Genomic DNA, 26,075 nt, shown 5'->3' with positions numbered 1-26,075 from the left:
AATATTTTCTGTATTTCAGGTTGTTTGCAATTTTTTCAAAGGGGAAGGGGAGTTTTCTTCTTTATCTTACTAACATATTGGTCCGTTCAGTTTGGTATTTACCTGAGCTATTTCTCTGAGTAGTTGAAAGTGTCAGCCTTTTCTTAAAAACTACTGTTATAAATGATCAGTGTTCTCATAAGTAAATATCTCCTCTTATCTTCCTTTTAATTCACTTTATGTTTTTAGAGTATTGATTGCTTATTTATATTTTGGTCCAACAAATTTTTTTGAATAAGCTTTCTTGGGAATGCTCAAGGTTTCAAAGCTCCTATTTGTCTAAAACAGGGTTTCTCAGGCTCGTCACCATGAATGTTCTGGCTAGGATAATTCTTTGTTGTAGAAGGGGGTGAGGGCTATTCTGTGCATGCAGGATTTTACCAACATCCCTGGACTCTACCCACTACACGCTGGTAGCGCCCTTCACTCATGACAATCAAAACTATCTCCAGACATTGCCAAATATCCGCTGGGGAACAAAAACATCACTCACCCTCCCAATTGAGAACCCCTCCTCTAAGAAAGTTCTTTTGCCTCTTTATTGTTCTAATATTATCACCGATTTTTACATCACAATTCCTGGAAAAATCTGAAGAAGAAAAAGAGACAGAAAACAAACCAAATGATGGGAACTGCTCTGGTCCTGAGCACCCCTAATCTCATATACTGTGTACGTGTATATATTAGCAGAATATTTATGCTAGGTTATTAAAGTGCTTGACTTGGATCTATTTATAGAACTTTGGAAAGCCATTGGTAACCTTTTAAGGAGGTTTATTACAGAAAGATCAGCTGGTAGATATTTTTATAATACATTGAAATCAAGACAGGAAAAAATTTGCCCCACCAGTGCCCCATCAGAATTCTAGAAGCCTTAAAGTAATGCCATAAGGAGAAAGAAGGCCTTCGATTCTAGATGAAAAGAAACAGGAGACTTTAAAGTTTGCTCAATTTTCATTCTATACTATGCACTTTGACTACAAGAGTATAAATCTCAGTACTCACATTTTCTTTCTGTCCTTTTCAATAGGGAACTTTGATTTTTAATTAGAAGGGAATTATCCATATTTATTTTTTTCTGGATAAAATTGCCCAATATCACCAATATAAATCCCCCATCAAAGCCTTTTCTTCTGAACTTGATCTGTATCTCAAAAAATTCAGCAGTTTAACTGCCCTGTGTAGGAGGTTGCTAAATTGGGTTTCAAAATTATTTCTATTAAGTAAAAACTTAACATATACCAGCTGCTGAGGGATTATAAAAGCTTTGTTTTCTCAATAATTGGAAACCTTGTTTACAGAGGACTCACAATATCCTTTAAATGTCTTTGTGTTGAATATAAAAGAACTTGTGTTTATCTAGGCAATGATAATCTGACTATAAAGAAAACTCATTTAAGGATTATGCTTCCTGTCTCTCACCATGCAGCTGTCACCCTACTGTTCTCTCAAGCTTTGCAAAATGCTGAGAATTACTCCATAAAATTAGAAGAATAAATTGGAAAACAAACCAGGTAGCTGGGAATACAGAAAATTTTAAATTACAGGGGAATAGTTGAGAGACCCAAAGTATCACTACATGTAGGCAAATTTATGACAAATTCTCGTTCGTTAGATCATTGACAGAGCTCAGTTCTTTCCAAAGAGATTTTAGAGTGTTTAATCCTGGCAGAGTACAGTTAAGGACAATTCAGATAATCTACTATCTACCCAAAGTGGAGAACTGTGTGCCGGCCCACAAAGGCATCAGCGTTGGTTGGCATATACTCCAAGGAAGCTGGGAATTACGGTCGTTCAAGGTGTCTGTGCTGCGTGTCTGTGCTGCATCTGAAGCCCTTTACTAGCTCCGTGACCTCAGGCTGGTTATTTAGCAGCTGCCTGCAAAATAATAGCACTCACTTACCTCATAGGGTTGTTGGGGGACTTCAATGAGATACACATATGAAAGCGTAAAGACAGTTGCTTGGCACAGGGTAGGCACTGCGTAAATGCTAACCTGTTACCATAATGTTCCCAGCCCTACAGTTCTTTACATGCATTATCTCATCTGAGCTTTATTAAAATAGTACATTTTTATAACTCCGGTTTTATTGGAAATTGAGGAAAATGAGATGCAAAGCAGTTTAATAACCTACTCAGGGTCACACGTCAGTTGAATTGACACCAGACCTCTGCCTTCATAGTCTCTGCCTCATTTTGCAAACATGTAATGAGCACAGGCATCCTTTGCTCTCCAAACACTCGCTATCGGAATATCTGCTGCAATAACTCAACAGAAAGTTTTAGCCAAAATCATTCTCCTGGCTAAAAACGTGCTATTAACAAGTTCTTATCTCCTACGATGAGTTCTCCTGTGCAAGCAGCTTCTCAGACTTTCCTGTGCGCATGACTCCCCTTCCGAAATGGAGATGCTCCATTTCTAACTAGCTCCAAGGTGAGGCTAGTGCTGCTGGTCCTAGGATCACACTATGAAGAGCAGGGAACTAAGAGGTGGAAGGGGACTTCTCGAGTATCTCTGTTGTCCTGATTGACCTGGTTTTGTGTTTAAGCACATTGCACATGATATCCATAATTCTCCCCACCTTTCCCCCGAGGTATTAGCCCTTTGGTATTTGTTGAGGCCAGATAGCAGGGAGCACCGCCAATGCGGGTCTAACCCAGATAGTCTATTTTTTTAATAGTACCTGCTCAGTATAGGATAATGAAGTTTCCTTCCTACTCTCTTCAGCAGTGGATACACACCAATATACCTGTTAATTACTTCCTTAAGTATTAAACAATTATGGAATTGGGCTTTAAGTATTTTATAGTAGGCAGAAATCCTTATCAGATTGTTATATAGTTATTGAAAGGCATTTGGGAAATCAGTACTTTTGAATAAATTACTTTTTTCTATTTAAAATAATGGGATATAGGCTCTTGCTGTTTGACGCATTTTTAAGAGTGATCAAATTCAGAGAACTACACTCTTTCTGTGCCAGACCAGAGACAAAATCCTGGGAATGTCGCGAAAGGCCAAAATTGCTGCTTTGAAAAACTCATAAAGTAGAGAAGAAATGGGCAAGTATGTATTTAAAATATAAAAAGAGCTGGGAGAGCACAGTAAAGAATGGGCCTAATGTAACCGTGTATGTTAATTCTACTTAAATTAAAAATTTAAAAATAAATAATTAAAAAAAAAAAAAAAAGAATGGCCTAACTTTTCTTCCTATGCAGGGAGGCTCTTTTTGGATACCAGAAATAGCTATTAATCATTGAACTGCTCTGTGTCCCAGCCACAGCTACAAGCATGTAGCTTGTAATGTATTTCCTCATTTAATTATTGCAACCACTCAGTGAGGCAGGTGAACCACTTTTATTATCGTGCCCATTTTAAAGATGAGAAAAACAGGAGGCGCGAGGCAGGAAGTTATCTATCTGGTTTCTCTGGAGTCCTGTGGAGAAAGTGCTGTCTGCTGCAGTGGTAGAACTGGAGATTTCCTTTTTTTCTGGGGAACTGTATTTTTGATAACAACAACTCTAGTTGCCCTTCTGAAAAAAGAAAACAAAGAAGTATCAGTAGGAAAAGAAGAAACCCAAGGAATCACTGATACTTACAAGTTACTTTTTGCAATTATAAAAATGCCAGCAGTTCTGACATTTTGCCTTCTGATTCTAACTGCAAAGATTGGTTTTTCAGCAGCAGATGCAGTAACAGGACTAAAATTGGTAGAAGAGGGAGTACCCAAAGAACATTTAGCCTTATTGGCAGTTCCAGTGGTTCCTTTGCAGATAATATTGCCTCTGATTATCAGCAAATACACTGCAGGACCCCAGCCACTAAATATATTTTACAAAGCCATGCCCTGCAGATTGTTGCTTGGATTAGAATATGCTCTGCTGGTTTGGTGGACTCCCAAAGCAGAACATCAAGGAGGAGTCCCTATGTATTACTATATTATAGTGCTGCTGAGTTATGCATTACATCAGGTTACATTGTACAGCATGTATGTTTCCATAATGGCTTTCAACGCGAAGGTTAGTGATCCACTTATTGGAGGAACATATATGACCCTTTTAAATACTGTGTCCAATCTGGGAGGAAACTGGCCTTCTACAGTAGCTCTTTGGCTGGTAGATACCCTCACAGTGAAAGAGTGTGTAGGAGCATCAAACCAGAATTGTCGAACACCTGATGCTGTTGAGCTTTGCAAAAAGCTTGGTGGCTCATGTGTTACGGCGCTGGATGGTTATTATGTAGAATCCATCATTTGTGTTTTTATTGGATTTGGTTAGTGGTTCTTTCTTGGTCCAAAATTGAAAAAATTACAGGATGAAGGACCATCTTCATGGAAGTGCAAAAGAAACAATTAATTTGCATTCACTACTGGACATTCTAGGAAGGTAACTGTAGTTTTATTTTAATTCAGACAGCTCTGATAATCAGTGCACGGGAGTATAAAATAAAATTTTAAACAAGGAAATTATTAATATAAAATGCCAAATGATTAAAAAATAGAGACTCTCTGTATAGTTGATTATATTTTCCTTGCCTTGTCAATGTATTTGAAGTTTACTTAAGGTCAGGAAATTGGTTCTAAAATGAGTTTTCTGGCCTTGTTATTTGATTTATATCTTTTTAATTTACTGACCAAAGTATGTTTTAACCTGCAGTGCTGTAGTCATGGGTGGTAACCATCCAGTCAAGTATTGTTATCAGTACCTATCATTGAGCTGTATTTAAAATTCTGGTACAATATATGAAATGGAACAGAGTTTGATATTCAGGTACAAATTACAGTCAGTCTGACCCTGTTGACAACTACATTTTATTTTGAATTGCAAATTGGTTAAATTCTATGTGGAATTTGCTGAGAAGAGAATGCAGACTACTGAAATGCCATTTTAGTTGTTATTTTTCTGACCATAACCACGTTGTACTAATGAACCTGTGTTAAAAAGACTATTTTAAATGTATTTCCTGCTTTTGTAAGCATTAAAGATTTATAAGAAGATTATTCAAACTATTTTTTATAAAATGAAAGCTAACGATTTTTAATTTAATAATTCCCTGTGCCCCTTTTTGAGGGAGATATTCTGATTCCTTGTTAACTTTTACCCTAAAGCTTGCATATGTTTTTGTCATAAGTGCTTCATGGCATACAGACAGCTCATGAAGGGATCTAATTCAGTGTTGTACGTACGTTCATGGCAAAGTTTTGAAAATAAAAAATGTTTTACTCAAAGCAGTTTTTTTTATTACTGAGAGAAAAAACAGTAAAGATTTTCAATTAAATAAAATCAAAATGAGTAATACTATAATTTTAAAGACTAACGCTTAGAGAGAGAGACAAAGACATTTTGTGCCTTTGACAAATTATGTTGTGGAAGAATGTTTCTTAATTAAGCACTTTACTAGTGAGAAAAGATCTCACAGTTACTTTATATAAAATCAGGTACTGTATTTCCACTTATTAAAACACAAACTTCTGTTTGTAAACTATAATATCTGCTGGAGGATTGATATCCCAGGAATGTTAAGCTTTGGAATACGTTAGCAGTCACCAACATATTATTTATACCAATAATAAGGTTCTTTGCATTTTTTGTGTCGTATATTATTCTGACTCTTTAGAGATTATGTAAATCCTTCCAAAGATAAAGAAAAAGAAAGATTAAGTTGAGTCTTAGTTTTATCCTTGTGGGAAAACATATACTAATTTTTTATTTTGTTAATTTTATAACATAGGTTGAATTTTAGAGTGGGGTTTTATATAAGTAATGGAGGATAAAATGGGTGGGAGAAAATGGCACTCAGCATCTGAAGAAGGACAGAGGCGGTTCTCTAGAACTCATGCATTGCCATTGGAAAGCCTTTGTTGGGCATCGATGTCAGATCCTGAAGAATCACCTGGAAAATCACCCTAGAAACAAGGAAGCTACACCAAACTGTAGTCTACCATACTTTGTCACATGGGTTGTCCATTATCATGTATTATAATCAGAATGTTTACTTGAATAAAGAAAAAAACCCATTTACTCTCAAAAAAAAAAAAAAGATGAGAAAAACAAGGAACAGAGATCAATACTTGCTTATGGATACACAGATTTGGCATCAAAGCCAGACAGCCTGAGTCTAGAGCCTACCCTTCCAACTTGCATGCGATCTGCCCCTATTTTATTAAAAAGAAGCTCAGGATCTTAAAAATAAGAACATATGGAAAACAGGAGACATATTGGAGAGAGCGAATTATGGAACTGTGAGTAACTCTGATTATAGCATAGGATGAATGTGGGCTATGAGACCCTTAACAGGAAGCCGTAACATTTGCATTGGCTGTAGATAAGTGGGAACACAGTGTGTGGAGGCCGTGAACAGGACTAGACAGGACTAAAACCATTTTCAGTAGTCATAGTACTGGCAATATATTTGAGGTGTGACTATAAAGTCATAAAATAGATTTTACTTTAACACGTGTATTATGTGAGTGTGGTCCCTTTCCAGTCCATCATCTTGGGAAGCCATGTTTTATTTCTGCTGAGGTCCCATTGCTCAGAGCATGTTAGGAATGTCTCTTGTAAAATATCTTCAGAACAGAACATAGTGCAGATTTTATTATCTAAGGATCATGCCTCTTTTTGTCTCATATGTATTTCCTAGTTGGATCACTTCCCTTTTTACTGAATTTGGCTCTGAATAATTTCTTCCTGTTAGCTGAAATAACAGGCACTCTCAATTCAAAAAACAGATATATTGTTTCCATATACTGGTGATTCTGACTTTAGTGTACACTTAAATATTATCTAGGGACTTTATCAAATAACACATCACAGCAGCCCCCTCAGTAATTCTGGTTCAGTTGGTCTAAAGGAGGGAGTAGTAGTAGATTCCTAATCTGTAATCTTTAATAAGTATTCTGAAGTTTCTGTTTTGAAGGACCAGACTTTGAGAAAGATACCTGTAGGGGCGCCTGGGTGGCTCAGTCCGTTAGGCGGCTGCCTTCGGCTCAAGTCATGATCCCAGGGAGAGACCCGGGATCAAGCCCTGCATTGGGCTCCCTGCTCTGCGGGGAGTCTGCTTCTCCTTCTCCCTCTGCTCTTCCCCCCATCCCCATTCATGTTCTCTCTCTTGCTCTCACTCACTCTCTAAAATAAATAAATAAAAATTCTTAAAAGAGAGAGAGAGAGAACTGTAAGGATATTCAAGAGAAAACATGGTAAGCCTTAAGAAAGTTCCAAAAGGGGCACCTGGGTGGCTCAGTGGGTTAAAGCCTCTGCCTTCAGCTTAAGTCATGATCCCAGGGTTCTGGGATTGAGCTCCGCATCGGGGTCTCTGCTCAGCAGGGAGCCCGCTTCCCCCACCCCCTCTCTGCCTGCCTCTCTGACTACTTGTGATCTGTATCTATCAAATAAATAAATAAAATCTTTAAAAAAAAAGTTTCAATTACAAAAAAAAAAAAAAAAAAGAAAGTTCCAAAAGAGAAATTCCAAAATGTTATGCTCAACCCTGGCATCAGTGGCAAGTATTGCCTACCTTCAGGGGGGACTGTTCTCCTTACATGATGCTTTATATTTTTAAAAAGAATCTTCATGGTTACACCGCATATACTGAATTCACCCGTGCTTCGGGAAGACCCATTTCATGTGTTTGTTTGTTCACTGATCATCTGCTTGGTGTTCTTCCATAAAGAGAGGTGTTCCTTTCTGAACCAGGGAGATCATCTAAGGATCTAGTATTTTAGGGTTCAGCAATATATCTACAAGTTATTGGGGTTTGGTTTTGTTTTGTTTTCTTAAAATGATGGGCTTCTTCCACTTCTTAGAGTTGGAGCACTAAATCCCAAGAGCAAGCATTGCAGATCCTGTTTCTGTTAGTCTTCTCCATGGTGACCAGGTTCACCAAGGTGATGGGCTGTCCAACTCCAGCTCTTGTCCTGAGATCATCAGTGGCAGGAGTGCTCCAGAACCAACCTTCTTTCATGTTTGGGATTTGTTATGTTTTTGTCCCTTGCTGAATCCATGTGACTCCCTAAGTTAGCCCTCTATTTTTTTGATCAAGTTCTTGATTTATTTTAACAAAGATAATTTTCAGTGAGAATGAGAGAAGGGCTTCTGAGCTGCCTTTCTTTTTATTTGTCAACTGTCTTCTGTCTTGTTCACTGAAGAGAATCTCGTACAATTGGAAACTGAAATTCAGTTGCTATGTCTTCTTTAATCAATCCACATTTTACAGGTCGGTCCTGATTCTGCTGGTGGCTGACACAGAGCCATACCTGGGCACAGAGTCAGGCTTTCTCTGGGCATCGCTGGGTCACAGTGTAGAGGTTACCAATCATTCTAGTCAGGTCCTTTATTTCTGGGAGCCCTGACACTCAGCTTGTCTGGATCTGAGGATCCAATCTTGCCGCCTTGAAAACATGTGGATGTTCTATGATTTTTCTAGGGCCATTTAACTTAATTTAACCTCCTGAATGGTTAAAAGCTCAGTGAGGTATAGAGAGAGAGACTATGTTTAGAGCCCTGTGAGCAAAAAGTTTAGGAAAAGAATAAGTTTTTGTTTGTTTTTGGTTGTTGTAATCCCAGCCCCTGTCTCTCTCACTTTAACAAGGATGACTATATCATCTTAAACTGTTCTCTAGACAGAATCTTACTTGATATCCCTCAAGGCACCATAAATACTGACTTTTCTATTTGGGGGCCTATGTTAGATTTCTCAAGTTGGTTTCCTCCTGCTCCAAATGCAGAACGCTCCTGAGCGCCTCAGATCTCTCCTCTCCACACCTGTGAGATTATTGTTTCATTAACAACGACAGGGTTGAACACGGAGCCCTGAACATCGTAAGCATGCTGCATATTTTTATGATTGATTAAGGAACTGAAAGCAATCTGTTGTCTTCTTGAGAGTCAAATTCAACGTTCATTAACTACTTACTTGTATGCCAGGAGTTAGTAGTAGGTTCTCTCTTCCATGCTGTCCATCTGGGAAGTCGGATGAATTATTCTTCCCTTTCAGGGAGATAAGAGGAGAGAAGTGGGGAATGGGGCTGGGAGCTTCACCCAGATTTGCAATTGTGTTTTATGGTTCAGCCAAAAAGATAGAGGTAAAGTTGTCTTTATATATAGGAAATAATTTCAAAGAAATGGACTATTGACTCTCAAAGATTGGAGAGCTCTCTTACCCATCATTTATTATTTACTTCCACTGACTTTTCTAGTTCAAATTTCTTCTCTGGCATGTCAGTGTTGCAGACACATATCTACAGTATCATAAAAGTAAGAAAGAACTTTGAAAGCTAAGGGAATGATATACATGGCAAAATATTCAATTCCTATTAAAAAGCTTACCAGCATGTAGAGTGATGAAACACATCAGATACACCTTAGATAACGAGGTGTCTTTTACACACTTTGTGCTTCTAGTAATGATACTATTTAGATCTTCCTTTGTAAATGACACTGAGCAGACTTCAAACCTTGAAGATAAAGAGTTATGAATGCCCCCTCTTGGTTCAGTGCTTTTCAAGTGTAAAATGCGCAGAAGAGTGAACATATATTCAGATGTGTCTAGATGATGAGTTTTATGCCAGCAAGGCTTATCCAAGGCAGGCCTGTGAATATGTTCCTCGACTCCCCCTTTCTGAGCCTTTTCCTCTGCTCCAGGGCTCTTGACCGTCCTCTCAGATCCTCTGCATACTTTGGAGGGTGGAGGGAGCCAGGAACCTGCCCAGTACCTTAAAATTCCACCACTGTGTCTGTGAGTCTTGCTGAGAGAACTGCCCATTTAACTGTGGACAGAAATGACTATAAACGAAATGGCTGCCAGACCCCCATTCTACTCTAGTAAATAAACATAAACTTGCTGCCGTAACCCTCAATGAGAATCCATAACTCAATGGGGCTCCACTATATTTTCAGTGTCCCTGGAGTTAAGTTAGAAGAACAAAAGCTGAGCATGAGAATTCATGTTAATTTCTTACCAATTCTAACACCATGAACATAAAACAAAGTTCTTATGAAAGTAGATTATCATATATATGTGATAAAAATCCAACGTGGTAATCCCCAAGCTCAAAATGTGATTGAAAAATATTTTCTGGGATGCTTATGATTTTTAGTCAAGTCATGAATCTTGTCTTCTGTATCTTGTACCTCTGGTGTCAAGTGAATTTCAGACCATTCACCATTTGTTTAAAAATAAGGATATCGATTTTATCTAGAAAGAGGCCAAGTGAAACTTGAAATCCGGGTGCATTTCTTATTTTTATTATAAATACATAATGTAACAATTGGAAGAAGACTGAAATCAGTGCTTAAGTTTTATTCATTTTATTTTTCAGGATGATGTCTTATAATATCTTTATAAATTTCTTAATATTTTCCTTTGTTTCATTTGAAAATTATTTTATTGGGTGATGGGTTTAGGTGGAGAATGAGCCTAATGATTAGAGAAATAGGATGATCCTACCTCATCCTATCCAAGATAGAGGCATGTGTTGGCTTACTCTGTGTTTTCATGGATCTCAGATTTGGGGAATTAAAACTGTAATAAAATTACTACCAGGATTAGCTATGTTCATTTGAATAGGATTTTTATCTCTCTGATTTGAATTCAAATGCATTATTAATATTTTTCTCTTTTTTTATATAGGTGGAGAACAGACCAAAATATTATGGAAGAGAGTATGTATCATGCTATTCTTTGTTTTAATAATGTAATAAGTAGTCATTTTTATGTCATTTAAATATTAAATATTAAAAATCTTCTAATATATAGTCTTCATCAAATGTCTATTATGCAAGCGTTTAATAATAAGGATAAATGCAATCAAACCCTTTTGTATTGAATTTTCTTTTTAAGACTCAGGTGCTTGGCTTCCATGAATGTGGGGGGGACGTACTTCCTGCTATAGTTTTCTCCAGTAAAGCGGCCACTGAGCGCCTGGCAAGTATTTAAAACGTAAGGCGGCCTTTTCCATGACTGAGGCTCTGTTAGTAGTTTATTTCACTTTCTACCTTGATGCTGTATAAACATTTAGTTTCAAAGATTGTAACCCATGTGGCTGAATTCCTTACTTTCCATACTCAGTAAATGCAACACGGGGAAGTCACCCCTTTTCCCTGCAGTCTCATAAAACCAAAATAATGTTTTCTCTTGAGTGGGATAGATTAGCCAAATTGCTTCAATACCGTAATGATTACTTCCTCCCATTTCCCTCCCAATTTCAACTCTCGTTTTGTCTTACTTTCTCAGAAACCTACTGTAAAGCAAATATTCATTCTGTAGAAAGTGTTCTCAGTGTCAGGCTGTGGTAGGGTGTGGTGAGTGGCGTAGCTTACAAAACACAGGCAGAACAACAGGCACGGGGATCAGGTACACATCCGTTTCTTCCCACGTCCAACCTGGAGGGCTGATGAGCCACAGCCTCTTTCAAGTCTACGCCCCATGCTCTCTTAGCCAACCCAAACCTTCTTCCTGTATTCCCTTCCCCATCAGAGCCTCTCCTGTGTCCCAGCCCAGTAGTGACTTCCTAATGGCCACGGCTGCATTTCTGACCCTTCCTTTCTAGCCTCGGGAATACAGCCAGGACCCTGGAATACATTCTGCCCAGGAGCGCCAGCCTCTGTTCTCGGCCATCCCCAAGTCCCTAACTTCTAACCTCGTTAGTTAGGATGCTTTTTCCTTCAGTGTCCTCCTTGGAATTTTTGCTCACAGAGAACACAATTAATAAAGGAAAAGAGAAAGGAAAGCCTTCCAAATGGGACACTTTTGCACATGAATTCCAAAAGGAACTCTATTGTGCATTTTCTTTGCTGCATCAAAATTTTGTTGAATGACCTTTTAGTTATCATTTTCCAACCCCCAGTCCATACAAACTACTTAGTGAGAGGACAGCAAAGGAACATTTTCTTAACCACAGAGAAAGGACTGTTTTGCATTAGAGGGAAATTAGCTTAAAAACTTCGGATTCTGTGTTTCTTTTTTTAGAAATAAAAGGCTTTTTGTTCCATTTGAAAAAGAATAAATGCTCTCTCCAGGAAACAGGAATGCATTTCTTTTTCCTAGTAGGGTTCACACGAAACTGTTGACAATTGATACCTTTAGGGGAAGAGAGTTTTTACTCTAATGTTTACATTTTTACCTCTTGTGTGCCTTTTAACTTTTTAATTTTCCCACTGTGCATCGGTATTACTTTTTTTCTTAAGACGTGAATAAATTAATACCTGCTAATTGGGGAAAATTAGAAAATATATAGGTAGAGAAGGTGGAGAACATCCTCAGCTCACCAGGAAAAAAATCATTGCTAACTTTCCCCCTTCCTCTCATCCCTTCCGGTGTTTTTCAATGCATGCTTTCTTTCTACAAGGAGGGGATCATAAGATATATATATCATGGATATTTTTAAACCCATGCATAAAGGGGGTGATGAGCCGCGAGCTAGATTCACAGAACTGTAATTTTCTTCTTTTGAACAATTGAGTTCAATTTGGTTCTTGACGCTTTATGTCTGCTGCTGGCTATCAGCTATACTGTGTCGAGGGAATTAAGGCTGAGCTGTTTTCAGGGTACCTGCCTTTTTGGGGTGTCTGTTCCCCACAACAGTGACCTGGGGCAAGGGTGTCATGTCCCTGTGTCCTTCACTGTGTGTGCCTCTGTCCTGCTCTGGTCATCCTCTCCCTTGCCCTGGCCCACAGTCAGCTTGTGTCCTGGACAGCACCTCCCGCAAACCTCTTGTAGCACCAGCTCTGACTCCAGTGTGGGAAGCTTTCCAATGCCCAGTGCCCCTTCTGTCTCCTACCATGTCCCTGTCACCACACACACACACACACAGACTCACACACACATCATCTCTCACACACACTCATACACACGCACACACACAGAGCACACATTTCTCTCTCATGCACACACACTCTCTCACACATGCTCCCTCTCACACACACTCATACACATGCTCTGTCTCTCTCATACACACAGACTCATACCCACACAAAATCTCTCTCTGTCTCATAAACATAAACTTCTCACAAAAAAGTTTATGAGACAGTGCCTCCCCAATGCAAGCAGTGTCTCAAAACCCCTGCCCAGTGCCTGCGAGGCTCCCTCAGGTCTCTCTGCCCAGGTTGTCAGTCCAGTCCAGCTTGTACCACATAGGAGGTGTTCCCACAGGTTCCCCGGCTCAGTGGCTACACACCCAGACAAAGCCCCAAATATGTCTGCTCTGGCTCCGGGATCCCCATCCATCCATCCGGGATCCATCAGTTCCAGTCCTGAGTCTGAGCTCTGCCCCAGTTCCTCCCAGTCTCTCTCCTGCAAAAACCAGGGACCCTGATCTCTTTTGGGGGCAGACAGATTGCTTGTTTGCCACATCTGTCCTCACTGCAGGAAAGTGCTGCTCCAAGACCTCCACGTGTTGGCTCTTGAGATTTAAAACCAAAATATGGAAAGCAGAAAACCTCCTCCTCTCACCCTATCACGGCATTAGACTTGTGGGAATTGATTTTGGAACTCAAAGCTGCAGCTTCTTCTGGCCTCTCTCCCCTAAGACAAAAGCTTCAGTTTATAAGGTCTACATATTAAGAAGGACAGAAGGGAATTAGGAAATAAATATGCAATAGCTGTTTTCCCCCCAAGCTATTATCATACTACATTTGTCCTCACTTCATTTTCACATTCCTGGGGGAGAAGTCCAAAATTTGTCTAGCCAACTCCCACCCTCTCGCCCCCTTTCCAGGAAGGTGAAGGGATTCTTTGTCCAAAAAAACTTCTCTAGTTATTCCCCCAAAGATCTTCAAGCTTGGGTAATCCTGGGAAGAGGGTGTTGTCCCCTCTCCCAGAACCCGTGGGTCCCACAGCAGTGGCCTCACACCTCACCCCAGCTCCGCCACCTTCCCCACCAACCCAAACATGGATTGATCAAATCTCTCACAAGTGGCGGTAGGAGAGGAGCTGTCTTTGCTTCAGGACAACAGAGAAGTTTCCCCAGGAATCACTGTCCACTCCATAGGCCTCAGACATATGCCTCCAGAGCAAAGCAGTCATGGGCCAAGCCTGCATTCTTCCCACATATGCTGTGTGCTGTGATTTCTACATACCTGTGTATTATTTTTAAAATTGCAGGAAAAAATAATAAATGTGATCTTTAAAAAAGAACAATAGATACATTTTTTTCAAACATATCCCTAAGCAATTGCTCTCAACATTAAAAGGAACGGAAGAGTGTTTGTTATAGCTGACTATTGCTTCCAGAGAATGAGCCTCTGAAATTAACAACACCCCGCACCTGAAGAAAGCAAGTTGATAATCAATAGTGTTCATTAGCAATCCGGACAATACATAGTTTCTCTGTTTGAGCTGAGAGCTAAATTGGTAATTGCTCTTTTGTTATTCCCCATGGTTAAAGAAGGAGCCATAACCTGAGCTTTTGTTTTGACTTTAGCTTTCAACTTGACCAAAGACAAGAGCAAAACGCCAGCTAGACTTGGTCTCCGCCTGGTCTCCGGGTGTTCTTTTTCTTTTGCCTACCTGAACACTTCTCATATGTTTGGGTGCTTGCTGAGAAGCGGTTCCAGCTGCATCTTTAAGATATATGGTAGCTACTCCCCTCTTCATCCCAGTGGGGGACGGTCGGCTCTGGGTGGCCCCGCCATCTTTGTTAGCCTAGCTCTTGGTGGTGCATACTTTGTGGCGTGCTGAGAAAAAAGATGGTCTGTCTCTCCTCAGGTTTCATGGGATCATCTCCCGGGAGCAGGCAGATGAGCTTCTCGGAGGTGTGGAGGGTGCCTACATTCTCAGAGAAAGCCAACGCCAGCCAGGATGCTACACGTTAGCTCTAAGGTGAACTTGATTCCATCCATTGTTGCTACTGCTCTATAAGTGGCCTTACTTAACTTTTTTCTCACGTTTTTATTGCTGTAAAATAAGTAACATAAAGTTTACCATCTTAACCATTTTTTTTAAAGATTTTATTTATTTATTTGGCAGAGAGAGATCACAAGTTGGCAGAAAGGCAGGCAGAGAGAGAGAGAGAGAGAGGGAAACAGGCTCCCTGCTGAGCAGAGAGCCCGATGCGGGACTCGATCCCAGGACCCTGAGATCATGACCTGAGCCGAAGGCAGCGGCTTAAACCACTGAGCCACCCAGGCGCCCCATCTTAACCATTTTTAAGTGTGCAGTTCAGTGGCATTAAATACACTGTCAATGCTGTGCATTCATCTTCACTGGGGCTTGGCAGGATTTTTTTGTCATCTCAACCCGAAACTCTGTACCCATTATCCAGTCCCTCTCCATTTCCCCCTACTTATTTTTTTATTTTTGCTTTGTTTACAGAGTACCACTAGCATATTAGAGGTTTATACACTACCTAGGCCACCGATATTATCAGTAGGATGGACACTGAGGCTCTTTTTATACACATACAGAAACTGGAGAATTATCTGGAAAGTTAGTGCTCCTATAGTCACTTCTGCCTAAAACTGAGCCAGCTGAGGAGCAATGCCTCTGCCTCACTTAGTTCCTGGGAGCCCTTGTCTAAAGTCTTCACCTCACATTGTGTGCCTGGACTGATGTGGAGACTGTCCATGGGTTCTCTAGGGGTTTAACGTTGACCCAAGGGTCATGTTGCCTCCCAGCAGCAGTCGTGGCACTCCATGCCAGCAAGCCGTCGGAGCAGAGTCCTCATGAGTCTTTTATCAGAAAATCCCAAGAATGGAAGTCACAGGGCCAGGTGCCATTTGATCCTTATGGCAGTCCCATAAGGTTTGGGGAGAGCATCCAATCCCAGAATCAAAGTGTCTTCTGAAAGTTCATGTATGAACTCTTTGGAATTAGAAAGACCTTTCTCCATAGAAAGAATAATATTAATGGAAACACTCCCCAGACCAGCCTGCAATGGCATATTCTGTGTGTCACCTCAACACTGTGGCTGTAGAAGGCTGCTTCCCAAGTTGCACCCAGGGATGGTTTGAACACATCTTAGATGATGTCATTATAAGGAAGTACTTCAAAAGTTATTAAGCACTCTAGGTATGCAAAGTCTTTTCCTATCCCTCCAGCCCTCCAGCAGCAGGCACAGGCCATCCCACTGGGAAACCAAGCAAAGGCTGTGAGATATAGGACCAAGGCCAAGAGGGTGTGGCCAGTCTAAAGGGGGAGGCCATTAAAGATTAGATCCCTGGGAACCTGGTGGCGACAGCCACAGAAGGGAGATTTGCCCAGATCCCCTCATCTCCTTTCTGTGGTATTGCCTAGGGTGGGAAGAAGGAGTGCTCTACTGGTGGAGGTCAAAGATGTCATAATAAGGGGACATCAGGGTGAGTGATGGTAGCTTCCGCTACAGAGGCAATTGGCAGGTAAAGGGAGTAGTTTTCATCAAGGAAATTTAAAAATAAAATATTTGTAAACCAGGCTCTACCCTCTCACCTTTACAAATGAGAATGATAAGGACTCACCGGCCTTAGTGATTTCTAGGATCCAGTGACAGCATAGGACTGCCTGGTATTAAATCCCACCCCTGCCTCTCTCCAGGGGTGTAACCTCAAGCAGGTACCTGATCTCTTCAGATCTCAGTTTTCTTAGCCATAAAACAAGAACAATAATTCCACCTATCTCAAACTGTCTATGATAATTAAATAGGGGGAGGTTAAAATCGTCCCAGGTGCCTAGTTCAGTGCCTGGCATACAATATGAACTCAAAAAGTGTCACCTGCTACCTTTCTTCCATGTTCTTACTTCTAACACTGTTGTGATTTCTGCTTCTCTTGGGGGCAGGTTTGGAAACCAGACTTTAAACTACAGGCTCTTCTATGATGGAAAACACTTTGTGGGCGAGAAGAGGTTTGAATCGATTCACGATCTGGTCACAGATGGCTTGATAACACTGTACATAGAAACAAAAGCTTCTGAATACATTTCCAAAATGACAACAAACCCCATTTATGAACACATTGGATATGCCACTCTACTCAGAGAAAAAGTATCCAGGAGGCTGAGCAGGTCGAAAAATGAATCAAGAAAAACAAGCGTTACAAATGAAGAACACACAGCAGTTGAAAAGGTAAGTTACACGTGTGACAGAAACGGTCTCTGCTTTTAATCTACGCTGAATAACTGCTTGGTTAAGTATGTATGCGATTGGCTAGAATGTTGGAAGAGACCCACCCATTCCCAAAGGAATCTAGAATATTCTGCTAGGAGGGATCTTAGAAACTTCTGGCTCAACTGAGGCCCGGAAGTGTGAATTGATTTGCTCAAACTCATACAGTCGGGCTAGGACTTCACACGTGATTATTTGTGGGTTTATTTGGAGTTTGAAAAAAAACACTTCATTAATGTTTTATGATGAAAATAGTCCTTGGTTTTAATTCCATTTGAGGCCTTACTGGCCATCTCTGGGTCCACCTAGCTATACAAGTACGTGACATTTGTCTCTGCTCCTCTGAGGACTGAGTGACCACGCGTGATGCACAGGTCAGCCTTCCTGAAGGGGGTCTTACCTAGATAACAGCTTTTACTGACAGATACGGGAGCATTATTGGGGAGAATGGCTATCTCTGGGAGGCTTAAAAGATAGGCTATCCTTTGCCTCGCTGAGGATTAGAAACTCCTAAGTGGGTGATGTTCAGGCTGCATGGGTGGTGGCAGGATGCGGTGGGGGAGACCTGATTTTCCTCTCTAGTAAGTTGTTGTTTATTGGAAAGGTACCACCACAGTTTGCTAGCAGATTCTTTGGATGTGCCCCTTTAGGAGCCATCTGTTTTGCCTGGTCCTGTGTGTGTTCCGCTGAAATAAAGTGACAGCCAGTCCTACCGGTCAGCCCCCACTGAGCCCAGTGTTGAAGGCAAGCTTAGACTGGGACAGATCTAAATAAGGGGGGCGGGGGGTTGTAGAATGGTGGGCAATGCTCCTTCTGGTGATCACTAATCCTTAATTCAACCGGAACAGTGCCCCTACCCTCCCCTGTTGTCCAGTGTGAGCATAAAGCAAAGGAACCTCAGGTTGACTGGCTCCCTTGGCTTTGGGACAGGGACACACCAGAAATCACTGGAATAAGGAGGAGGGCAGAGGCAGGCAGCGCGGTGCTGTTGGCAGAGATGGGCATGATCTTAATTGATTTGCTGATTGGATTTTAGAGCCTAGGAGAACCTTCCCGAAAAATCACCTCAGCTGAGCAGCTGGCCCATGAAAAAATTATTTGCCATTTTCTCTTTTATAACTCCAGTGTCTCCAGGGCACCTGTCATTCTTTTACAAATAATTGATTTGGGAAATGGTGGGTTTTCTGATTGTTTACATTTTACCAAGAGGGAGGGAGGGGGCATGAGCTCCAACTTTCAGAATTTGTTCCTGTCCAGGCAAAAGCCATTCCTTAGTCTGTTTATAAAATCTGTTCAAAAGTAATTTAGAATAGAAAATCTGGAAGCTGACCTTCCCAGCCATGACAAATCAGAAGATGAATTGTAAAATAAATCTCTGAAGCAGTGTTTGTATTTCTGAGTCAGAGAGTAATGCCACCAAAAACGCAACCTGTTACAATGGCAGGCGACACACTAGAACATTTCCAGGAAGAGAGGCAAGTTAAAAGATTACCTCTTATATGTTTGGGATGAGAGTTTAGTTTCTGGGTACTGAATTGCTATTTCTAGAGCCTTGTCCTTTGCCAAGAGGGAAGTCTGGCTGCGAAAAACTGGTATTTCTAGATGATATTCCCATAAGGAAATGTGCAGGACAAAAACATGCCCTTCATTGTAGATAGTTTTGTATGTAGTTATTAAAAATTAAAATTTGGGGGAAACTAACAATCAGATTAATAATCACTTTAGGTGAGCTTCCCAGGACACTTTTACCTTTCTAGGAAAAGGTAAATTAAAAAAACGTTGAGAGAAGTCCACACACAGGGAAGGATTTGATGGACAGGTGGTGGTGTGGATTTTCTAGGACGCTAATGATGCAATGTTTGGCTTTCCTGGGGGACATTCTGAACGCTGGGTCTAGTCATTTGCTGGAGGTCGCTCATTTTGTCAACGAGTTTGTTTTTTGTTTTTTTTTTTAAAGATTTTATTTATTTATTTGATAGACAGAAATCTCAGGTAGGTGGAGAGGCAGGCAGAGAGAGAGAGAGAGAGAGAGAGAGAGAGGAGGAAGCAGGCTCCCCACTGAGCAGGGAGCCCGATGTGGGGCTCGATCCCAGGACTCTGGGATCATGACCTGAGCCGAAGGCAGAGGCTTTAACCCACTGAGCCACCCAGGCGCCCCAGTCAACGAGTTTGTTAAGTAATTTGGTACAAATCCATCTCTTCCTCTCTGACCTGTGTTGACAAGTAGAATTATTAAAAGTCTCAGTCTTGCCAGAAATTCTATATCCCTGAAGGGCAGGTCAGTGGACTGTTGCCATGGCGGCAGAGACTAGAAAAGAGGTAGCAGAAACTTGAATGGATTGACTGAGAGGTGCCCAGGGCACCTGTCTGATTTGATAATGGTGCATCGTGGAGGTTTTAATGAGTGAAATGGGTAGGTTTCCTAATAATTCTCAAATCCAGACAGCCCGGCATTTCATTTTCCAGACTACTTAAACTTTGTTCGCCCATTTGTTTTATTGATCATTTCCAAATGAATCCAGAGAGACGGTAGTACCTGAAAATCCCAGAATATTATCAGTGTTAATTGGCATAAAGATATTACCTACCCCATCAGATCTGAGTGGTTTCCAGATTTATCTCCTGTAGAGGTGGTTAGCAGTGAACTTGATTTTAATAACTGTAGATGAGGCAGGGAGGTGGGGAGAGTACAAAAAAAAAAAAAAAAAAAAATGTGGGGTAGTTAGCCAACAGCAACCTTTTTCCTTTCTGATTCTTTATTTAGTTGATTTTTAAAACATTATGATATATAAGGGCCACCCATTTTGGTGCCTTTAATTAAAATGGTCATGCCCGGGGCGCCTGGGTGGCTCAGTGGATTAAGCCGCTGCCTTCGGCTCGGGTCGTGATCTCAGGGTCCTGGGATCGAGCCCCGCATCGGGTTCTCTGCTCCGCAGGGAGCCTGCTTCCCTCTCTCTCTCTGTGCCTGCCTCTCTGCCTACTTGTGATTTCTCTCTCTGTCAAATAAATAAATAAAATCTTTAAAAAAAAATAAATAAAAAAAAAATAAAATGGTCATGCCCTGTGTAATTTCTTTTATGAAACTTATTTCAGAATTGATTCCATAGATGGATTATCTACTGACCTCCAAAACCAGCATCTAAGCAATAGGATTTAGAATTGGCATTTATAGTTTACGGAATTCACAAGTGTGAGGTGATTCCCCATTTTGTCTTCAGAGCAACTTTGCCAGGTCCATAGAGAAGGAATCATTGTCCCCAGTTCACTGTGGCAGAGTAGAGGAACCAAACCCAGGTTTATGAGCCCCGAGTTCAGAGCTTCCTAAACCTACAGAGCTGCGAGGCCCCATTCTGTTCTCATAGCCCTTACTGCTTTAAGCAAACACCCCTGGTACTCTCACTCAGTCAATTGTTGCTAAGAATCACTCAATATTTCCATCATCTGTTTTTAACAAACACACCACTATTACTAGCTGTACTAACTGAGCTTTCTTAGGAAGGGTACTCTGCTGAATCAGACGTAACTGACAGTAGTGTTTCCCATGGCACATGTTTATTCGATAACTTCGGCTTGCCTGTAATTAAACTGCATTTATGCTTTACTGGAGAAAAACCATCCACATCCTTGCTATAGTAAAAACAGAGTTTAGAATTTATCTTACCAGTTCATTCATTTCACTATTTTTTCTAACAGCAAAAGTTAGAAAATAGCCTAAAATACCCATGGTTGGGGGCTGTTTCGATGAATTAGGGCGCACCCAGGTGAAGGCATGCCATGCAACCACAGAAAAGAATAAGAATCCTCGTCCGCACTAATATGGGAATGATTATCCAGAGTCATTAAATGCCAAAAACAACTTACAATATAATGTGTATTTGTGGTTTCATTTGTGTGAACCAGAAGAAAAACATTTTTGCGTATGTTTTTCCCGCAAAATCATAAGCTGTGCCTTGAAGTTTACAAGAGCTAGTAGTATCATTGGTTGCCTGCCGGAGGGTGGGTGGGGGACGGATTATCTGGGAAATAAGGGTGGGGACAAGATTCTTCCCTGCTATTTCATACTCTTTGAATTTTGAACCAAGGTAACTGCAGCATTCTATTCAAAAAATTACATAAGAAAAAAAAGAACGCATTAGGTTTTAAATTCAGAGCAAATCCTGAGTAAAACGTCTTCTGTGCTCAAGGCATCACACACACATACAGAAAGGGAGCAAGCAGGTCCTGCTTCTGGGTTCAGGCTGGTTTTCCCACCTCTCCATCCTGATAGCTCCCTTTTCCCTTCATCTCTCCCTTGGATGCCTAGCAAAGAGTCTGTGTATAGCAGCCTTTAAGTCTGGGACCAGAAGAGGGTAAAGGACCAAAAATCACCACGTAAAGACTTTGATGTGACTGTCCCTGGAAATGGTTGGCTGGAGCTTCCTCACTGGCACTGCTCTCCTGGGATCCTGCCCAGCCCTCCCCACATTTTCCATGCCCCTCCCCCCACCCCATCTCTGCTTTCTTAAGTTGTGAAGACCAGCTTCCAGATTCCTCTTGCTTTCCTACAACAGTAGGGAAGCCCTCTTTGATTTCTGCTTGTCTTCCTGTGAACCCAGGAGAGTGACCTTTTCCTGATTGAAGGGCTCTGCTCCTGATTAGGATGTCTTCCTCTGCAGATGAGCTGTTTCAGACAGACGCACTCTCTCCTTGACCTCAATCCACCTTTTTTTTTTCCTTTATGAAATAATTCTCTTCTTCTCATCCAGAGTGGGCCTCTCATTGTTTATTTTGTTGTTTCAATGCTAAGAACCAGATAGCCTGCCAGAGATCTTGGCCCAGCAAGGACGTTACATTTTCCTCCCCTGCCCTGGAGCAGGAGGTCATAGCCACACCACGGAACAGATCTCCAGGTATCGCTGACAGAAGACTCACAAGTCAGTTGAGCTGAGACTGAATGGCTCTCCCCTCCAGTCTAACAGTGGTACCTAAGTGTTGGAAGGCCCTTCGTGACTTTTTGTTCATCGGAGAGTTGCTCTTGCTTTTGTTGTTTTCATCTTAGAAATGTGATTTGCTTTGTCTGTGGAACAAAATCCAAATCCTCAACAGGATGTTTATAGCTTGTCTGAGCCTCGGCTCCCCTGGAAGCAGAGCCTGAGACAAGGGTTTGGTACATGGGTAATTTGTGAAGGCATTCTATCAAGCAGGAAGGAGAGGTCTGGAGAAGGAAACAGATGAGAAGAGAACCCAGTAGGAATGGATGTTATTGAGTTGGGCATCTTCTGAGAAGCCATGTAGAATTGCTCCTAAGAGGAACAGTCGGGGCTGGGGGGCACTGTTTATCTACCACTTCCTTCCTCCTATCCTCTATGGGCTGAGGGGTGCTTGTGAGATGTTAAGTCCCTCACACACCAGGCTGTGCATGTGGAGAGCCAGGTGGGTGCTCATGGGCATCCCCAGCAGTCCTGTCAGAGAAGCCCCAGACAGAAAGTGAGAGGTGCACAGTGAGGACAGCTGCTAAGGAGCTGCCCTGTCAGAAGGCAAGATCTGCAGCAATCCCTGGGGTAGACAGTTGTGAGGGACAGTAAAAAAACTAATGGAAACGCTCACTACAGCCAGGGCACACCTCTCTGAGCCTGTCTCCCCCTGCTGGTCTCCCTCACAGGCCTGCCCTCCACATATGTTCCTATCCTCTCGCTTCCCCTCCCCCAGAGCTGTGTCTGTTGTCTCCTGTCCATCCTTTAGCATCCTGCACAGCCTCTCTGGCAAAACCTGCTGGGGCTCCCCCTCCTTCACACACTCTCAAGGAATCACTCCTACCACAAAACCACCCCCAAGCTTTGCACATAATCTCCATGATAATTTAACATGCTGTATCCTCAGGGGTAGATGAGACCAGTGGTTCTCAAAAGTAGGGCCCTCAGGGACCAGCAGCATCAACAGCACCCAGGACACTGATGAGAAGCACCCCCGCTCAGGCCCACCCAGCACTGCTGAGTCAGGGACCCTTGGGGGATGGGGGACACCTCAGTCTGCGTGTGAGGGAGACCTGGGGGGCTCCATCACGCACCCACTGTTTGCATGCCTCTCCTCCCCAAGCAGTCGACCTGTCCGAGGCCCAGGTCACCCTGCGGTTCACTCCCCAGCTCTAAATCCTGGCCCACGCAGTGCTCAGCAGAGGACACACCGCCCAGTGAACAGCAGATGGCTCACATTAAAATGGAGCAGACCGTATCACACTCACCCTGAGGAACACGCATCTCAAACACACCAAGATGTGTGGGTATCTCACAGATCCCCTCTCCCCGCCCTTCCTCTGGCCGGCTCCTTCCTCCCTGGGCTAATTTCACTCTTGGAGTGGCAAGAGCAGCGCCTGGAGGAGGAGGGTCTTAGAGACCATTTGTGCGGCCCCTTTGTTTTACACCACAGGAAGCTGAGGCACCCAGCTCATTAGTCTTGGCGTATTTCAGAGGCATCCAGAGGTCATGAAGGCTTGGATAGGAAAAAAAAAAAAAAAAAGACTTTAAAGTACCCTACAACTTAGAAGTTCTCTTAAAGTTAAACTCTTTGAGGAACACAAGTTATACCTCAGGACTTCTATGTGAATGATTGAAAAGTGGAAAATGAATTACGATTATAGTTAGTCTAGAATGTATCTCAGCAATCAGAACCCAGCAGGAAATGGAAGACATGTTTGCTGGGATTTTAAAGAGAATTTGATTAATAAGGGATTTATCCCAGGGACTGGCAATGGCGGGAAGTGTTTAGTTACCTCCCCAGGGCTGAAGGGACCTGCAGAAGGTGCTGGGTTACTGGTGTCTGATGAGAGCTGGAATGGAGTCTTCCATAAGAGGGGGGCTTCCACAAGTAAAGGGCTCCCACAGAAGCGGGGGCTTGCCCAGAAAGGGAGCTTACATGATAAGAGGGTTCCCACAGAAGGGGCATTCCCACAGGAGGGGAACTCCCATAGGAAGGGGCTTCCACACAGAAGGGAGCTCCCATGGGACGGGGGCTTGCACAGAAGAGAGATTCACATAGTGGAGGGCTGCACAGGAAGGACTCCCACAGTCAGTCAAGGGTATAGCCATGCAGCCACTGACCTGCGATTTTACCCAAAAGGGAGACGTGGGAGGAAGGAACCCAACTTCTCTGTCCTCTAGCCTTTGATCTCCTGCCTATACCTTCCATTGCAAAAACTCAACCAGAAACCAGAGAGTAAAAGATCTGGGGATACAGACCACATGAGTCAGTCTCCCCACCATCAGTAAAAGCAGGGCAGAGAATGAATTGAGGGAGGGTAGTAGAATGTGGCAGAGAATAACCAATGCAAGGAGTGAATGCAGACCAATTCCACTGGTCAGTATTAGCACCGTTCTAATTACCACATAAAGTTCAGGATCAGATGCTGTAATTGGCATTAATGCAAGATAACGAGGTAGCCGTTTCCTGGATGGGCTCAACTATGCCATTATGGGAAGGATCTTGGTTTTGGGCTCATAGACCTTCACCAAGCAGAGGGGCTGCTTTCATTTGCTAAGGAAAGAGCCTGAATTGCTAATGTAGAAAACATCAAGGAACCGAGAACAATCTGCTCATATTTCCAGGGTCTGGAAAACCTGTAGATTTGCCCCAACAGGAGGTCCCTTGGAAATAATCTGTAACTGACATAACCAGTCTTTTCTCAGCAGTCAAGGATAAATGGAGATGAGCATGACTTAGCTAGTAAAAGTGACAGGCACAGTAATGACTCTTCCTACCTTGCATGCACGGTCATAAAATGGAATGGGATATAATGCTGTAAGAATGGATTTGAACTTAGATTACATTTGCTCATGAAAACAGGTTTTAAGGAGCCTTATTTCCCATCAGAATCCCCTGATGGGGTGGGATTTATCATGCAGTCTGAAAAATAGTTGATTTTGCTAGGTTAGTGGTTCTCAAACTGGCTGCAACTTAGAATCATCCCGGGAGCTTAAAAAAATTTTTTTAAAAAACAACAAACCACCCCCCCTACCCCATCTTTGGCCTCTCCTGACTTCTTAAGTCAAGGCCTCCCACCAGTGAAATTCAGGCATCTCTATTTTTAAGGTCACCCAGGTGATCCTAAAGTTCTCATCCCGTGATGAGATGAAATATGAGACAGGAAGTAAAAGTTACCAGGTACTTGGAGCATTTTCTTAGTGATAACCTGTACCACCTGCTCTCACGCCCCTCCTAGGCCCTAATTTAGATGTTGCGATTCATTCTCTACCTTCACCTGCATGTAGAAAGTCCTTCCATGAGAACATTTGTTAAGGTGGTAAACTCTGGTGGTTCAGAGGTTTGCTTTGCTACTTTTTTCCTGGTTTCTTTTCCGATATCATTAGACAAGAAAAATCAGCTGGAATAAGATTAAAAGAATTAAATGAAGGGACAAGGAAAAATCAATGCTTCTTCCTTATAGGCCAACTGGTAGTTTTTTAGTGGCAAAATTTGTAGGACTATGATTCTCAACCTTGGCTGCCCACTGCAATTTATTGGGGTGTTTTCAAAAATACCAATGCCTGGGCCACACCCCCAGAAAATCAGATTTAACCTCTGGATAAGGTTTTTAGATTGGATTTTAGGTGCTCCAGGTGATTCTGATCTGCAGCTAAAGCTGAGAACCCTTTGCTTTAGAAAAATAACTAAATCCACTGGATGTATCTTTTACCAGAAAGCTTCTCCTTCTACCAGTCCCTCATTATCAGTGATCTCAAAGTTAGAAACTTAGAGAAACTAAAAGGAAAGTTATCCTAATGCGGTCAGTATTTGTCAGAATAAGATGCTCCAAACCCTCTTTATTCATCTCCACCTAAATCTAGGAAACAGTTGGCGATGCTGCCCTTGCTGAAGTATTTTTATGTAAGCAATGCCATCTAGTGGCTGAGAGGAGAGTTACCTGCTCGTGACCATCTTGAAGGACCACACTAACCAGATGTGGGAGTAATGAGCAAGAACACATTTTCA

General features: G+C 42.0%; 2 protein-coding genes across 2 annotated transcripts in view; both read left to right on the top strand.

The window, feature by feature from the left end:
* Nucleotides 1–26,075, top strand: part of CHN2 (chimerin 2) — a 304,945-nt gene that overhangs the window by 185,261 nt on the left and 93,609 nt on the right. The window contains exons 4-6 of the mRNA XM_046021506.1: nt 10,667–10,698; nt 14,741–14,854; nt 16,787–17,072. Of these exons, the coding sequence (XP_045877462.1) occupies nt 10,667–10,698; nt 14,741–14,854; nt 16,787–17,072 (432 nt within the window). The remainder of the gene's footprint in view (nt 1–10,666; nt 10,699–14,740; nt 14,855–16,786; nt 17,073–26,075) is intronic.
* LOC123952102 (acetyl-coenzyme A transporter 1-like) lies at nt 3,418–5,840 on the top strand. The gene is given in 2 exon segments (XM_046021339.1): nt 3,418–4,422; nt 5,768–5,840. A coding segment is annotated over 1 exon segment (975 nt). The 3' UTR covers nt 4,393–4,422; nt 5,768–5,840.

This window comes from Meles meles, chromosome 10 (assembly GCF_922984935.1).
Source record: "Meles meles chromosome 10, mMelMel3.1 paternal haplotype, whole genome shotgun sequence".
Taxonomy (NCBI): Eukaryota; Metazoa; Chordata; class Mammalia; order Carnivora; family Mustelidae; genus Meles; species Meles meles.
This window is presented reverse-complemented; position numbering and strand designations above follow the sequence as displayed.